This window comes from Triturus cristatus, chromosome 3_1 (assembly GCF_964204655.1).
Source record: "Triturus cristatus chromosome 3_1, aTriCri1.1, whole genome shotgun sequence".
Taxonomy (NCBI): Eukaryota; Metazoa; Chordata; class Amphibia; order Caudata; family Salamandridae; genus Triturus; species Triturus cristatus.
The window spans coordinates 827,630,109-827,648,932 of NC_140583.1; the positions used below are offsets into that span (position 1 = coordinate 827,630,109).

General features: G+C 42.7%; 1 protein-coding gene across 5 annotated transcripts in view; it reads left to right on the forward strand.

Moving 5' to 3' along the window:
• The window catches only part of CCDC141 (coiled-coil domain containing 141), a 635,983-nt gene that overhangs the window by 590,991 nt on the left and 26,168 nt on the right, over positions 1-18,824 (forward strand). For all 5 annotated transcript variants that reach the window (XM_085645202.1, XM_085645203.1, XM_085645205.1 and 2 more), the window contains exon 19: positions 5,251-5,445. In XM_085645202.1, the coding sequence (XP_085501328.1) occupies positions 5,251-5,445 (195 nt within the window). The remainder of the gene's footprint in view (positions 1-5,250; positions 5,446-18,824) is intronic.

An 18,824-nucleotide genomic window follows, 5' to 3' on the forward strand; every position in this document is an offset into this window, starting at 1 on the left:
ATCAAATAGAATCATACTGTTTGCAATCTATAAAATAATAAAATCACAATTTAACATATACTCAATATCTGAACCTCAATATACAAAATTTAAATAATTAAAACAAAAAGGAAAGAAAATGAAATGGAAGAACTACATTCTGCATTGATTCTAAGAAATAGTAATGATTAACCAACAATAAAGTTAAACAGTATGCATGAATTGTTTGGGTCATCAGGTCAAATCACTCAAAGATTTAAGTATGTTTAAACAATAAAAGAAACACTGAATAACGCATTGTAAGCCAAATTCACAAAATTATTTATGCACTTAAGATGAACCTACACGTGAAAGTACCTTCACTTACATGTAATAAACTTGGGTTTGAGCTCACAAGACATGAACCAAATCTCACAAATGGTTTTACATGATCCTAAAGTAATTTACATGTGAGGAATTCGTCTCCTTGAGAATCTGTAATGATTTCGGTTTCTATCGTCATGGTATTTCCATGTTTTCTAGGAGGCTGCTAAACATCACCCCAGGTGCCTGGTGCCTAGAACATAGCAAGTAATTTGATAACCATGAGTGGTATATATGCTTTAGGTAAAATCATGGTAAAAATAGTCAAAAACCGTGCAGGTGGCATAAAGGTTCTTGGTGGCATGTGGATCATAGTTTAGTTTTACACCACCCACATGAAAAGACAAAAAATATAGCATGTGGGCTGCTCCAGTAGTTCAGTATTGCTTTGGGCCAAGTTGTACAATCATGTATCATAAGAAACCTTTCCAAGTATTTAAGACTACATCTATCATAAAATATATCACCTACAAATTGTGCCTTGGTGCTCACAATGCCTACCTGTATAATGCTTGGAGATGGCACACAAAGTATAAACTGGCCATATCTTTCCAGTAACACAATTTAACAGTGATTCTTCATGGCACAGGGCAAAATAACCAGCTGCAAAGGCCTGCATTATGTATACAATTCATAATATCCTTTCTTGCTGTAAGAATCAGCTAGAAGTGTTGCTTTAAATTAATATAATTAATTTGTGGACAATGAGGAAATTTAGAAAATATGTTTGCCGTTGCTTAACCACTACAACCCTCTAACCTGGCTTTGCAATGCTACCTCCGCCGGTAGTTTCCATAATTAGACTTTCCACAGCCAAGAGTTTTCCTGGAAAACCGTGAACGGCTGTCATCAATGTCTGCTTGGAGAACATAGTTGGCCTGTGAGGCTACTGCCCTTTTAGGAGAATTCTGTCAGCAGAACAAGTGCTAGATCATTACAGAATCTCACACACCCAGGAAACCTAAGTACACCACCTATCTGAGGAATGTGAAGGGAGGAGAGGGAAGTTGAAGGAAACTCTAACAATTTATTTCATGTTTAGGTCAAAGCAAAGACATGTTGTGAGCCTGCCTTTGAAGCTGACCTTCCATTAGTGACACTGTCACCTTTTACACTGAAGTAATAAGGAAACAGAACCAGTTTTGAGGTACCTGCCATTGGTAGGTGTGAGAAATTGGGTTTCTGGTTGATTGGGGTGTGAGCCCTGGTCAAACAGCAACCACATTCCTTGTCAGGGTGAGGGTGAGGGTGAGGCACCAGCAAATATCAAATTAACCTTGGCACAGAGCAGTCAGGCTTAACTTAGAGGCAATGTGTAAAATATTTGTGCAACACTTCATACAGTAAAACAGTGAAAACACCACACAAAAAAATCCCACACCAATTAAGAAAAACAGAGCAGAATCTGATAGATTAAACAAGATCAAAACAACAAAAATCAATCAGTAGAACTGGGGATATGAATCTTTAAAGGATAAAGTGACTGTAGTGACAAAAATCACAAAGTGCTAGCTTGGGGTATCTGGTCCAGGCTGACTGCGATGGAGCGCAGGTTGAATACAGTCCCACGTTAGTCTTGCTGAAGGTTTACCTTCTCAAGTTCGTGCCAAGAGTTCCTTCCGTTCATGTGCACAGGGCCTTAAGGAGCAGGGAGAGCATCGCAGAATGCTGTTGGCAAAGCATGAGGAGCCGGCTGGCATCGAAGCCGGACATTGCAGGGTCTTTGCGGTGGCGGTTCCTGCAATCGGTCAATGCTGCAATGCAATGTCTCACGCTGATGAAGCTTTGCCATGGTTTATGGTGTGAGCAATGATGTTTCGGTGCAAATGTGCCTGTGAGCCATACGTAGGGTCCAGCACCTGAGAGACACCACTTGGGGGTCAGGAACACACTGCAGCTGGGTCCAGGGGCTGGTTAAGGATGTTGAGGAGCATTTTATGTCCTTGAGGCTCAGATTAGGAGGCTAGCATACTAACCCTTGGAGTCACTTTGGGTTCCTGGGATTAAGATGAAGTTGCTGGTCCAGTTCTCCTTCCCCAGGCAAGAGGGCAGTAGGCAGCAGGCCAGCAGAGCAGGTCAGCAATTCTTTTTGAGCAGCAATCCATCAGAGTGGCAGTCATTGTAGCAGCACGGCAATCTTTCTTCCTGGCAGAGAATCCATAAGTCCATTAGTGTACTGAAGTCCAGTATTTATACCCAGATGTGCCTTTGAAGTGGGTTGAAAGCTTCTAGACATTACCCCCTGACGTCCCAGGCATCCTGCCACCCCTGTCGTGGCTCCAGACTAACTACAGGGGGTATGCAGCTCTTTGTGTGGAGGCAGGACACAGCCTATTCAAATGTAAAAGGGGCTGTTCTCAGCTCCGTCATCCCATCCAGTCGCACCTAACTTCCCTATTGTGTTTTCACTGACAGGACACACACTACTTTTTAAATGCAATGCACTCCGCCCTCTAGGCTGTCCAGGGCTTACCATGGGGGTGACTTATATGTATTAAAAAGGAAGGTTTGGGTCTGGCAAAAGGTTTATTTTATGCATAAACTATGAAATCATGCATGCGAATTTTGGGTTTTCAACAAATTGATACCGTTTTTTAACAGTTTTTTTGTGTAAGGTTTATTTTGCCAGACCAAAATGGCTGTTTAAATCTGCACACACAAATGCAATGGCAGGCCTGAAACATGTTTTAAGGGCTACTTAAGTGGGTGGGGCAATCAGTCCTGCAGACCTATAGTAGAATTTAATTTACAGGCCATAGGCATATGTGGTGCTACTTTACTAGGGATTTATAAGTAAATTAAATATTCCAATTGGGTGTAAGCCAGTGTTACCATGCTTAGAGAAGTGAGCACTTTAGCACTGGTTAGCAGTGATAAAGTGCACAGAGTCCTAAGGCCAACAAAAACGAATTCATGCGGACACATTGGGAAAAGGAATCAGCAGGCCTGGATGCAAATTACTTTTGACTCTAGGCCTGAAGAAGGGGTAAAGAGTACTGCTTAAACATTGAATCGGTGCCTTGGTTCCCACAGAAAATCTCCTGAAAGTTTGAGAACAATAGAAGCACTCATAAAGAACTTATTCAACTTTTAGAAAAGTTGGGCTTGGTACTTCTTGGACCTCCAGTGTCGGGACTTGAAACATTTTGCCCAGAGCAATGTGCCAAGTCTGCCCCACAAAGGTTCAACCTCCTTGGGCAAGATTTCTTGGTTTGTCTGACTCGTCACTTATCACAGCAAAAATAAACGCTCCAGTTGGGCCATGTTACCCAGGTATCCAAACATCTGGAGCCCTGCCATGACTCTCAGCAGTGCCTTGCTGGAACATTTTGGCACCAGAAACGTGACTAAGTCTGATCACATAGCACAAGAGTGGAAACAGACAGCAAAGTGACCCCAGCAGCGAGAGGAATTTGGTTGCTACAGTTTTTAAGTTTGTCCTTGTCATTGCTTTTTGCAACAACATTTAAAGATTCTGTGAGGCCCCATTTCCCAACCTTCTGGTGTCCTCAGAAGCCACAGCAGTCTGCCTTGCCTTCTGTGATATTTCAATCTTAAGGACAAAGCCAGAAAGTAAAATTGTTGACCAGACCAGGACAATCTGCTGAACTCTACCTGACTCACACTCCCTTACTGTCTGCTTGAACCGCTGCTTAGGACCCAATCACCAATGCCTCATAGTCTGACATTGACTTTAGTCTTCCCCATTGTTTTCTCTGGATTATTTGGGTTTTTTTCTCTCCATAATTCTTAGCTACTAATCCTATTTACCAATTTTTGTTGTTGTTGTGCCATTTTAATAAATACATTGTATACATTTTTACTAAGTTGTTTTTTGAACTGTATGTTATTTTTTTAAATTTGATGTTGTGATGTGGCTAGTAACTTACTGCACATACAATTTCTCCAAGGGAAGCCTGTCTCATTGAGCCATAGGTACCATGGGGAGGCATAGGATTCTTCATTGAAACCTGCTTTTTACTTATTGGGCACTGTATTATGTGACTTTGTGGAAGCTCAACCGATGCACTCTTCTCTGGTCAATACTCCAATTTGTAACTGTTTTGTTCACTTCGATTCTTAATATTGGATAATGGAAATAAATACATTTAAGTAAAAATGTTATGTGGTGGTTACCAGAATTACTGGACAAAATTAGCCAAATCTACAATCCTCCAAGTTGAGCTGTTTTCGTTCTATTTTTGAATGATCCTATGATAATGTCAATAGAATCAGTTCAGCTTCCATGATTACAAACAAAAAATCTTTTGAACTGAATTCTTGTGAGAGAGTCAGAATGGAGGAGATACGTTTCTAATTGAGAGGCATTCTTAGGAAATGGAGGAGGTTTAAGGAGAAGAAATTCAGTTGTCTGATCTTTATAAACGTATATGTTTGCTATTACTAATTATAAGGAAAACACGTTGTGAATACAGAGAACTAAAATCAGTGGTTGCTAATTTTGAGAGAAGCATAGTTAAATGAAACAGTTACTACATTTGCTCCTGTCACTAACTATTGGTAGGTAAATTAGGTGTGAATAACTTTAGAGAATGTTGGTCAATAACAAAAGAGCTATGACTATGTGGGTATCAACCACCTTCCCAAGTCCTTTACCCCAAACTCTACTGTTGCAACTTCTAAATATCTGCTATGCTTCCTTATTTTTTCCATATTATGTGGACTGTGCAGTTGAAAAGGCCTCCAATTTATCATTCTTTGAGCCAGAAGTTGGGACTGCCGACAGCAGGGCCAACCTATTGCTCACTTGTTTTTGTCCAGTGGGTTCATAACTAGACATGACAAGAATAAACATAGTTCGATTTTTGCTGGTATCTTCTATTATCCTCACTTAGTTCGAGGACAAAAATGCATGGAAAGCTGAACTTGTTTTTTTCTTAAATTTAGAGTTTGACAAAGAAGATGGACAATATAAAGAAAAACATATGTGCAAGCACGCAAAAGGAGACCAGTGATAAGGATGTCATTGTTCAACAGACAGTGACCGATTTACAGACTCAGATCCATGAATTTGTAAGAGGTGTCGAAGAATATAAGAAGAATTTGGATATGACAGAGAATCTACAGCGGCTAACAGAAGAGGTACATCGGAACATTTATATTTTATACAATTTCTCGATGAATTAGCTTGCGGCTTTGTGTGTTTTCCTTTTCAAAGCTGTTTGGGATACTGGTCCTATGTTCAAATTGTGTTATTAAGCAGAAACACATCCTTATCTGTGGCATCTACCACTGAATTATTCCAGGAGCTCAATGGAAATTGCATCTGCCATTTCCAACCCTGCACTCTTTGGCTGCAGTAAATAGCCTAGTGAGATAGCTGTGTTTCCTGTGGTCTGCGGGAAGAGGCATGGATATGGGCTTAGATCTAGTAGGTAGCAGTCAGGAGACTCTCAAGCTTTTCCTCTAAGGGCATATAGGTGCTTCAGCAGTACGTACCGGTGTATGTGGAACTGATGCAATGAAAGGGCTAGGGCAGTCCTCCTGAACTGGGGGCATCAGGTATAATGCTGCAATAGCAGCAATTGTTAGTGGCTGAGGAGGTGGCATGGGCAGAGCAGTGATGTGTACTCTGCTTTCTGGTGCTGAAGATTAACATTTTTAGGTCTCGCATCGGCAGTGCTTGCGCTGTCTCTGAGAGGCATGCTGTATTCAGTATGTGGGTTTTAAAAACTCCGCCCATTTTCAAGGACTGTCCCTGTTGCATGTGTTGTTACTCGGAGCTCTAGAGCACTATTCTTTCTTTAAGCTGAAGCATTGGAGACCAGTGCTTGTGGCTCTGTTGTTCCCCATTACAACAAAAAATCAGCATTAGCGGTCCATACATCAGTTCAGTTGGGGCAGTCAGGGCAGGGGTGCGTGTCCATCACCATGTGAGGGACTTTTCCATCCCAACCAGAAGGAATTAGTTTAATGAAGATGATCTGTAACCAATCAGAGCATTGCAACCTGACCCCTTCTCCTCAGCACAGTTTTTGTATTTTGAAGAAATATCAAGTGGCTAGTCTTCACTATACAATGGCAGATGTGATCTGCAGAAATGATCCGTTTGGGACTTCTTTTCCAAAACACGTTAATTAAAGAAAAAAATTATCTGCTTGAAGACCAGAAAAGTCGTGCACACTTACGTTTGAGCAAGAGCGGCCATTGCAGGTAAGAGCATCACAATCCTTTTTGGGAATAAAGAAGAGAGGGGAAGAGGCTGGTGATGACGAATGCCTGATGAAACCGGATGCAAGGTGTTCTTCCAGGTAATTCTTCAGGTATTGCTTCTCCAGTTCAGTGAGGGCATAGACCCTGCTACATGGGATAGCTGCTCCTGGCATCAAATCAATACGAGAATCGTATATTCTGTGAGACGGCAACTGGGTGGCTTGCTGTTTGTCGAATACTGGTTGGAATTCCTCATAGATCTCAGGTAACAAAGTGGTACAGCAATACTGGACTTCCGCACACCCAGTTGCCAAAAGACTGGCTTGCGTATTGAGGGTTCCTTCCTGTCAAATGTGTTGCTTGGTGCAATGTTCTCTACAGAAGTCTGAATTCAAGGAGACGGTGCGGGCAGCCCACCGGATGACAGGGTAATGTAAGGTCAACCACGGCATGCCTAGGATTAGACGGAAGTGTGGGGCATTTATGAGGTCGAACTGTATTGTCTCGAAGTGGTTTTCACCGAACTCCATCATCATGGGAACGGTATGGTATCGTACAGGTCCTGAAGTGAGTGCTGTCCCATCGACTGCTTTTACAGGTTCAGGGGACTCCTTCTCGTACGGAACACCAATGTTTTGTGCATATTTTTGGTCTATGAAATTTCCAGTCGCTCCGGAGTCCAATAAGGAGGGGGTCTTTAGGAAAGTGTCTTCTGTAATCCACAATGTGACATCCACGTTCAGATGGGCGATGGCATTTTGTAGGGTGTTGGCTAACATCGAAGAGATCATTTCTTGTTAGCTACCCGAGTCAGAGACCTCGTTCTGACTCGGGTGCTTTAGTTTTCCATCGCCTCCATTTTCCCCGATTGTTGCGATATCATGGCTTGCATCCATTGGGTGTTTGCTCTTTCCAGTAGTTTAGTCCAGGCGCGGCATTCTCTGATGAAGTGTCCGCTCTTCTCACAATACAGACACAATTTCAACTTCCGTCTCTTTTCTTTTTCTTCGATTATAAGAGGACCCCGGATACCACCGATCTGTATGGGTTCGATCCCATCAATTGCCTTGGTATGTTCTTCAGTTACTGGCTTATGCCTGGGGAAGTAAAAACGGTTCTCCCCTCGGTTTCTATCCCCTTTTCGTTCCTGTAGTCGGTGGTCCAATTGTACTGTGAGATCAATCATCTCTTCACAGGTCTGGGGTAGCTGTACCACTTGAGACAGGACGTCTTTTAATTCCCCGCTCAGTCCCTGGTAAAACAGAGCGGTTCATTTCTCATGGGGCCAATTGGTTTCTACTACGAGACGGTTAAATGTAGTTATGTAGGTAAGCAGATCTTGGGATCCTTGTCTGAGGGTTATCAACTACCGATCCAGTGTCATCACATGTGATTTGCAGTCAAACAACTTTCTCATTTCCAGACAAAAGTTCTAGAAGTTGTGCAGGACGGGATCGTCTCTCTCAATCAGCGAAATAGTCGAGCTTGCAGCGTTACCCCCCCATATAGGACATCACGAAAGCTGTCTTAGCCTGTTCCTCCTGGAAAACTGCAGGCTTACACAGGAAGTGCAATCTGCATTGGTTTAGAAATATCTCGAATTTCTTTGAGTCCCCAAAAAAGCGTTCAGGAGGTGCCAATGGGATCCCTGTGTTCTGTGTTTTGTTGTCACATGAACAGTGGGAGTAGACTTGGAAGAATGAGGTGATGCAGGTGTTGCAGAAAGGAACCCCTTTCCCTGTGTCTTGCCACTAGAGGGTGTAAGTACTTGAGGAGGTAGGGTCCATTCTTTAGTAAGTTCCTGTCCCTGTACTATCTGACTTGCCTTTCCTGGACAGGCCTGCTACTTCTCTGCGTAACGTGCCCATCTCCTTCCTTAATTCTATGTTTTCTAATCAGGAGGTTTGTACCTCCATTTGAAGAGCCGTAAGGCCCTCTAAGAGCGTGGATAAAACCACATTGGTGTCCATTGTCCTGGCTGGGCAACAGTCTTGGGATTGACAATCTGTCAGGATCTGTATAATGCCACTAACCTTAAAGCCAACAGCGGGGACGAAGGAGTGAAGAGAAGCCCCCCCCTACTCCCCTGGGCATAACCCCACACAGAGTGATAATACACTGCTATGCAAGGAAACACTCCGGGGAAAAGGGAAGTGGATAAAACAATAAACACTGCTGCTAGGGTGGCATCTTCTTATACCTAAGTCTGGTCTGGGAATTCGGTACGTCGTCAGAAGCCACCCCACAGGTAAGTACTGTATACAAAAAGAGAGGAGAGATGTGTATGAGGTAAGGCAGGGATTAACACACATATCAACATAACAGAACTCACTATGTTCTCATATGCTCACAAACACTGATGCAGCAATACTCTTGATAATAGAACATGAAACAATAATCCTGTTCTGGAAGACTATAAACCTCTGATAGTAGTCTTGGACTCAAGAGGTAAGAGAAAGACCAGGGCCACCATACACAGGATAGTGTACTCTCCTAATTATGTCACAATCCAGAATATAGGTAATGAATGCAAATAAGCACCATGAGCCATGATACTGCTCTATTGTAAAGTCATGCATAGATCCGCAATAGCATAACACAGTTCAGTTGTGGAGAAGCAGTAACTGCACCCTGCTGCTGTTACAACACAGCATTAATATTGCCTTTAAACTGCCCTCGCTCTCCCACTGTAAAAGGATACAGAGCAGAGTCAAAGTAAACAAAAGTCACGGAAGCAGCTGCGGGAGGAGCGCTTCTGCGCTTCACTCCCAACTTCGGGGAATTACGATACATGGTGAATGGCCGCGTTCAATTGCGGCGAAGAACAAGGAATCCTGGATGCCGGAGCAGGAGAGACCGTCGGAGCCCCGAGGTCTCCAGATACGGCGGGTACTGTTCTTTCGGGAAAGGTATCGCCAGCAGAGAAGGACTCCGGTGTCAGCACGAACTCCAGCGGGGAACACATTTCCACTTACACGAACTCGGATGATTAGCAAAGTGAGAACTCACGGACAGGGACTCCAGTCGGGAGAAAGGCAAGATTGTCAAGCCCCGACCCCAGGAAGGGGAGGGGCTTTATAGTAGCGGATTTCTAGATGACGCCTAATCCACACCCCTGCCATGCGCCCCAAGGTATTCTGGGGCATGTAGTTCACCGAGCGTTGACTGCCTGATCGTGGCACCATGTTCCACACATACCCAGCATCATGCATACGGGGGGAAGAAGCTTTATGTGTGGATGTATTTACTCCCATCAGATCCAACCCCTGCTGAGCAATCGTGACACATAGGGACCTTACACATATTCAGAGGTCATGTTGAACATAAGTTTTGACAGGAGAATCCAGGAGTTAAATCTCTTTCAGACGCCTGGGACAACATCAGCAACCACAGAGAGGTCACTGACTCACAGTGAATCACGAACATATAAAACCTGGTAAATAACGGTCAAGCTATGTCAGCAAATAATCTTATTGTATACTCACGATTCAACAGAGCAATGTTTGAAAACGAAGGCCCATATTTATCAGTCTGTTGCATTGCTCTTGTGCCTTGCAAGGGGGCACAAGGGAGACGCAAAACTAAAGTCGGATCTATAAAGCCAGGCAAGGCCACCTTGCGTGGCTCTGCATTGCTTGATAAAGGCAGCGCAAATCACTGCCTTATTTTACTCTGCCCCAGGGAAGCATTCCATGGGTGGAGAGTGGGTGTTCCCAAGCATCCGCTCATGGATTTTGGCGCATTCCCGGATTTACTATTTACTATTACTATCAAAAGACCACATCTCCCCAGGGGAGGCGTAACAAGGAGAAATTCCTTCTCTGTTTTTACTCTTTCTAGGTGTGCTGCATTTTGCAGCACACCTAGAAAGAGGAAAATGCCTCTCAGGATTGTTTTTGTGCAAGAAGGTGTCCCTTTCTTCACAAAAACAATCCTGCGTTCAAAGCAGGCACCCCCTTTGACCATGTTGCTAGGGTGGTTGCGTTGGCGCTAGACAGCTGAATGTGTGCTACTGCATGGAAAGGACAGTAATATGCCATATGATTTTAAATATAGGACATTCCTGCCCTTTACCTTTCGTGCAGCACAACAAGGTTGACTTGCTGCACTGTGCTGCCTGAAAGTATAATAAATATGCCCCCTAACATGAAGTAGAAAAGATCCACTGAGGAACCAAAGGTAAGCATAAGACAAACCATCTCAAAGTATGTTTCTAAGTGAGCACTAGCCACCTGCCAAATCCTCCTCCTGGAAGATAACCTAGCATGAGTTCAGCTAGATTACCACTAGTGGCAGCCAGCACGGCTCGCAGGTGGCGGGGCAGGTGTGGGGGGGGCGTGGATCACAATAAAAAAAAACCACTTAGCTTCCCACCAGGTCCCACGTCTCTGCTCCTGCTCTCGTCTTCCAGGACCAGGAAGCACCAGTGAACCCACGCTCCCCGCAGCCAATCACAACGCTACATCAGTCATTGCACACTTAGGAGGGTTGTACCCTCCTCCCCTGCTTCTCAGCCCCACCTGCCCCCTCACGCAGTTGCCGCAGCAGGAGGACAAAATAAAATGATAATAATATGTTATTATATTTTTTCCTTTCTTTTCCTGCTTTTAGGCAGTGGGGCAACGCTCCTCCGCCGTATCGGAGGAGCTGTCACTGATTCCCTTATTAGACATTTTAGTAAAATAGCAACACGATTCAGCAACTCTGCATAAGTATATTTTTGCGAGGGAGGGCCTCGCATTTGCCCTTTCTGGTAGTGTAAAGCGATGTGTAAATCACCAATATAAAATAGCATTTGATTCAGGAGAAAGATTCAAGGAAATGTATTCATTCACATATAGCATAACGCTGATTTATAATATGTATGTGCAATATGTCTTCCTTCTGCGGGCAAAGGTTTGCAAAGTTCATAATTTTCATCCGTCCTTGATTTGCAAAGTTTTTATTTGGTTATCCTCAACTGAGATCCGTTGTTTACGTCATGCAAGACACTTTTCACTACTCAGTGAATTATTTTTATTCTAATTAAACCAACTTAGGGTGAAACGTATTTTTATCTGCACGTTTACCTTTCGCACAACTTTCCTATGTGCAATGACAGTGTCGGCATAGTCATTTTATTATTGTTAAATGAAGAATTGGGCAACATTATTTTCAGGTAAAGTAATTTTTTCATGCAGACGTGGTGAAGTAAAAGATCTTTGCAAACATCTAAAAGTTATGAAAGACTGCAATGAAAAAGAAATGATCTTGTCCACACTTTTGGCGCATCCGGTACATAAAAGGATTTGTTTGACCTTGAGGACTCTCACACAATTTGTTGAAATTGGGAAGCCCTGATTAGAACTCTTGTCCAGAAGTGCTGCTTTCTTATTTGCAAATGTGAAACGTAAAAGTGTCCATGGTGATAATAGAGCAGCACTCAAGAGGAAAGATCAGAGGTGCTTAAAAGATCATTTCTGTAGACTCATCATGATTTGTTTTTGAAATTACTGAAAAAGGGTACTGTAAAACCAAACTCCGACGGAGGTTTACCCATAATAAATCTCTATTTTTCATAATGTATAGCACTTTATCCTATGTTCATGTTTGTAAGCACTTCTAGTTTTGAAGCCTGACTTGTGAAGAGGTGGAAGCCTTATTACATACCGTCAGATCAGGCTCCCCTCTTGATGTACCAGCCAAAATATCGGCGACCCTCTCAAAACAACTGTCTGCTCCTATCTGCTCCCTTCTGAATGCATCACTAAAGGAAGGTTATTTATCTTCTGAATGGAAGGCAGCACAGGTCATTCGCCTACGTAAAAACACCAAGGCCTCTATGAAAGATCTATCTAACTTGCGACCTATATCCCTCCTACCGCTCCTGAGCAAAATGCTGGAAAAACACATCAACAAGCATATATCAGCTTATGTCGAAGCGACAGATTACATGGATGTGTCACAATCAGGCTTCAGGCCGAAATATAGTACGGAGACAGCCCTAGTGGCAGTCATGGACAATATTAGGCTAGCACTAGATAGAGGACAATCTACTCTACTGGTGCTATTAGATCTCTCGGCGGCATTCGACACCGTCAACCATCAAATTTTGCTCAGGACATAAGAGGAATCTGGGTTAAAAGGTAAGGCCTTGCAGTGGATGACCAGCTTCCTCTCTGACCGCTCCCAGACAGTTAGCCTGGGTCCTTATATGTCTAAGTCCAGGAAGTTGTCCAAGGAAGTCCCGCAGGGATCTTGTCTAAGCCCTACCTTATTCAACATCTATATAGCTCCCTTGGCCAACCTTATGAGGATATATGGATTTGTACCAATATCCTATGCGGATGACACCCAGCTTACCTTCTCCTTTGATAAATACTCCACAATAGCCCAGACCAACTTCTCAACCGGCATGCTAGCAATATCTCATTGGATGTGTAATAATTATCTCCAACTAAATGCAGGGACACCAGAGTGGTGGCCCAGGGAGTTGGGTGCCCCCCCACTTCGAAGGCATCAGTAAAGAATCTAGGGGTGCGCATTGAGCAGAGTTTAAACATGAAGGAGCAGGTGTCTCAAACGCTACGCTCATGCTTTCATGTATTAAGTCTGCTGAGGCGAGTATTTCCGTTTCTTCCAGACCATAAACGGAAGACTCTTATCCAATCACTAGTCCTAAGCCACTTTGACTACTGCAATGCTGCACTGATACCGGCCAATGAGGCCTTGTTGGATCGCTTGCAGGTGGTGCAAAATACAGCAGCACGTTTGGTACTGAACGCCCCCTATATATCTCTATCGAACCCGCTATTGCAGCAGCTGCACTTGCTCCCGGTGCGCAAGCGAATAAAATTTAAGATTTGCTGCATCACCCATAAGGCAGTGCATGGCAACAGGCCATCATACTTGGCGGAGAAGCTTAGTCAATACACTTTCCTTAGAGACCTGCGATCCAGCTCTAAATCCCTTCTTAAAGTCCCGCGCATTAACAAGGCCAGGACTGGGGGGAAGGGTTTTTCCTACCATTCCCACGGAACTGGAATTCACTCCCGCTTACACTAAGGCAGTGCACAGACCATTTCCACTTCAGAAAGTCCTTGAAAACATTCCTATTCTAGACGTCTCACAGAGTATTAGCATCTTCTTACTCGCCCGCAAGCGCAGAGATACCCCTACGGGGGTGATTCAGGCGCTATATAAGTTCGTAAAATAAATAAAATAAAGGATATTGAAGCTTATGGAAATAAACCTAATGTCGAGCGGAATGAGTGTCTAAAACCTATATTGTGTGTATTTATGACATGTTAAATTATTATAATGAAACATTTTTATACACTATATGCAAATACTGTCCTAGTTTGATAGAACAGCAAATTTCAGGTGTTGCTATTGTCCAACTCAGGAGTATTTGTGTGACCTTGTTTGGAAGCATTAATAGCGCAGGTGATCTGCCATGATTCAAACTGGTAACCAGCAGGTTGAACCCACATCTTTTAGCCCGGTGAGTCAACTACATTACTGTTAACTGCATTGTTGAGCGGCTACCTATAATACTAACGACACAGGTGTATGAGTGGCCAGTGGCGTAGCAAAACGTGAGTGGGCCTCCCTGCAAGATATGCTGAAGTGGCCCCTCACACTCACATCAGTAGGGGCTGAGGGGGCCCCTTCTAGTATGGGTAAGCCTTGGGGCCCCACCGCACCACAGGGGCTACGGGGGCCTCTGTTACGCCCCTGTGAGTGGCTCTGAGTTATCTAAATATTTTGTACTAAAGCACAGAATTTGGGACTTAGTTGAACATGATCTGGTTGACATAGGGAAAAGACTGAGAGGGCAGCAATTGATAAAGCAAATCTCAGGACAGAATTGAAAAATGTCGGCTGGGGTGACCACAGCTGGCCTCAGAATGGAGGCACCTTTTGAGCCATGGAACAACAGAGAAGAGGGGCGAGAGGCAGACAGCAATACATGCCTGACAGCAGTCTCCGCGGTGCTATATGCGATGGTCTAGTGTCGTGCAGGCCTTGCATACTGTCCAGACTCCACCTTCATACCAAGCAATGAGCACGGCACCTGTGTACCCAGACACTGCAAGGAGTAACAGTCACTTTAAATCCTATGTTTCAACCCTTTGGGTGAAAGCATAGAGGCAGTTCATCTTTAATATCTGTACACAGAAAATCTGAAAATCTGGGTTTCTCACACTGCTCAGTGATGGACCATGATACTAGACGAGAGCGAGTAGAATGAACAAATGTATGCAGGAATGGACAAAAAAGGTCCGCCAGCTGAAACAGATGCATATAAGTACAACCCCACATAATCATAGGCCAGTGTGCACCCAGGAAAACATGCCAGTTCCAAGCAGCAAGCATGCCATAATGTCAGCACCCAACCCACGTGCTCACTCACAAGAGTATTGGCGAGCAATCACAGTGCCCGAAGTAAAACCCACAACAGAGGGAAAATAATATTCTCCATAACCAGCCCTTTAAAGAAAGAAACACAGGAAGGATCTCGAACCTTCCAAACACACAGAGAGGGGAATCAGGGTTTGCAATTGTTTAATTCATCTGAAGTAGTCAGAGGAAGCGGGATGGAAGACAGAGCTAACTACACCTTGGTTAATGCCTCAAGAATTTGAAACATCAATTCGCTGCAACATGGGCTGTCTCTCCAATAAGCCGTAGAAACAATCATTTGACAACAGGGAAGATACAGCAACTGGAGCAGCATGCTAGAACAAACGAAGTGACGTGGTATTTAACAAAAATCAGGGAACTCTAGTGTGAAATTACTCACTTGTGAATGCAATTCTTTATAGGATCTTAAACTACTCCTGCAATGCAACCTGCCCATCAAAACCATGTGTCATTTGTCTCTGTACAACTGAAAGAACACTTACCGTGGGGCAGACAGTACATACCACTATTAAATTAATATGGAGTGATTCCCCAACTGATTTATCTGCCAGGCCTGGCCAAATTCAACATCCAGTTTAGCAAAGAAATCGGAGAATTACTGTACCGTAGTCTCAATCCGAGACCTTAAATTAAAACAAAAAAGAAGGTGCATCACTGCAACAGAACACTCATTTCCATAAACAGTGAAGACCAGCTTCACTTGAAACGACAAAAGAGTTAAAGTGAGATTAAAGGGGATTTATTACCGATTGATTCAGCTCACACCATTAGTTCATTAAAGATTTAAGGGCCAGATGTGCGACCGTTTTTTGTGGTCGCAAAGGGCTTTTAGGCCTGTTTGCGACCGTAAAAAATGTGTGGGACATGTCCCAACCCGATTTTGAGAGTCGCAAACAATTTGTAGAAGGGGCATTCTAAGGGCATCCCTTCCTAATAGAGACTCCAAAACCAATGTATGAATGTTTTGTGACCGCACTCGCAGTTGCACTCGCAAACGGGAAGGGGTCCCGAAGGACCCCTTCCCCTCTGTGAATGCATGCGCTAATATTTTTTAAGGGCAGGACCACTGCCTGCCCTTAGAAAATAAAACAGAAAAGTTTCATTTTTATTTTTTAAATGCATCCCGTTTTCCTTTGAGGAAAATATGCTGACAAAGCAGTCCCAGACATGGTGGTCTGCTGATCCCAGCAGGCCACCATCCCTGGGTGTGCCAGCCATTCCCAATGGGGTCGCAAAGTGCAACAGCTCCATTAATATTCATGAGGCATGCAGTTTGCAACCCCATTGGGAATCACAAACAGTGTCTCAGACACTGTTGTACATAGCATTTTGCAACTCGCAAATTGCCACTCACAATTTGTCGCAATTTGCGAGTTGCAAAATGCTCTGGTCGTACATCTGGCCCATAATGATCTAGAAGCTAATATTTCAAAATAAGGTAAAATAGAACATCAACAAGAATTACATAAAGAATACAGAATATGCAACAAGTGTTTTCCATAAAGGAAAACCCCTAATATAATGAAGAAAGTATAAGTTGAATAAAGGCATATTGGCTAACATGGCTATGCCCTTAAGTGGTGACACTGAACAGACGTCGGGAACAGTCAGCTCTTCCCACAAGTCTTCCATCCAGGCATCTACTCCTCCTTCCAGTGAGAACCTCACTATCAGTGTTCTTGTGCATACCAAAATGCCTATTCACTAATTAATAGAAGACTTCTGGAAGAGCACAGCATCTGCAGTGGAAAGAACAAAAACATAACGTGCAAAACAACCGCAAAGAATATGTGCACGAGCTTCTTAGCCTAAAACGTGGTCATTCAAATTGACAGTAGGAAAAGGTGGCTAACATCTATTTAATATGTTAACTTGGGTGCTGCTCATAATGACTAAATGCAGCCACCTAATACGAATCATATGATTAACATGAACAATTATTTAATGTTTTAAATCACAATTTGTTGATGAATGCCTTTAATTATGCAAATAAAATTTAGACTCGTCAACAAGCAAGTGAAAAAGAACCAAGACACTTAACCTGAATGTACATCATTCTGCATGACTCCTAAGGCTCTTGCATAGAAAGGCTATTACTCACGGAAAAGGAATGATTCATTAAAGGTATTATTGCTAAAAGAACCTATGAACTTGAGTCCTGGGAAGGACACATATGTCAGCACTGCTATCTCCCTTAATAATAATAAAGAGAAAAGAAGGTGACTTCAAATTCCGCAACCTCAGAAATATCTTTGCTCACTTGCTGTTCTTAGAAACTACTGCACATAGGATCTCATGCACAAAGATTCCAAAAAGGAAATTGTAAATTGTAATTATTAATGATTCACAATTTACTTATTTGGGATGTACTAAAATGGACCTGATAAAAGTTGTTGCAATTTTCATATAGACATCTACCAAAAGCATTGGTATTTTGTGAACCAACATATGTACTAAAAGGTTGGTTGCCAGAATAAAGAATCATTATGGGTCAAAATTTGACTTACCTCATCAATATTCATGAGGTAGGTCGCAAATTGCTACACACTACGATTAGCTACAGTCACAGGGATGGTGGTCTGCTGGGGTCAGCAGACCACCATATTTGTGGTTGCTTTTGAATAAAGCATTTTTTTTTTAAAAGCAGCCCTTTTACCTTAATTGAAAACAGGATGTCTTTAAAAAATAAAAAGTTAAACAAGCCTTATTTAGGAGTAGACAGTCGCCCTATGGACCATTGTGTTCTTTTCAAAAACGATTCTGCCAACATTCACAAGGGGAAAGTTGGTGGTAAAATATTAATGGTTTGTGACTGCATTTTGGTCGCGAATCTTTAATACATTTCATAAGGAATCAGTATTTGTAAGGGACGCCCTTAACATGCCCCTTCCAAATTCGTAATGGTCTCCTAAACCTGTTTAGTGATTTGGAAAACCTTTTTCAAATTGGTCTGTGGTTTTAGTACATTTAAAAAAGGATTTAAGGTTCGCAAACCTCTGATTTCCCAAACACAAAAACCCTTTTTACGTGGGGCCCATAGTCCTTACCCAAACACAGTGTGCTCTGATAATAAGGGTTTTATGATCAAGTGTCAATGAGTGCCATGCACAGAATCATGCATAGAGGCTGTGGGTGCAGGTTCATTTGGCATGGAGCATGGCTTAAGACCACACTCTTCTCCCAGAACATGCTGTGCACTACTGAATTCTATGTACAGCACCAACAGACGCAAAGTTTTTGCACTGAACCATTAAATGGAGTTGCACTATCCAAAATGCAGGGAAATCAAACCACAGTAAACTTAAAATGCATTATACTATAGCAAAGAAAGCCTAGCAATCTATGTACTACTAGTATCGTCAGATTTCCGCAAAGTAATGTGTGTGTGTGTACACAAAAAACTTTAGTTAGTATTTAGTTAAGGTTGATGTGAGGTGAATAGCACCTTCTATAAAAAAAATAATCCAAAGACTGTAAATATCTCTGTTAAAGTAGAATGTTAAATTTAACTCCCACTCCCACATTACAAGTAACAAATCTCAAGCTTTTGAGAGAATGAGTGAAAGTGTTTCTCTTTGTATGAGACTTCGAATGATTCAGTCTCTAATGGTGGAGTGAGAAAAGAATTAGAAATGGCCACAGTATCAGGCTATTTAAATTTAGCGAGAGACTTGACATTGACCAATTATATAAAATCTTGTATTCTTATTTTTGTTTATAGATACCCCTGATAAAGGGCTTTTGTATTGGCCGGAAATGCATTGGGTTGGATTGGATTGATAGTCTTACAAAAATGTAAAGACCAGCTCTCATATGGATGAATCATGAACACAAATCTCTTCTTTGGAACAAATCTACTTGATTAAAGAAATTTGATTTACGCAGTCAAATGTGTAGTACAT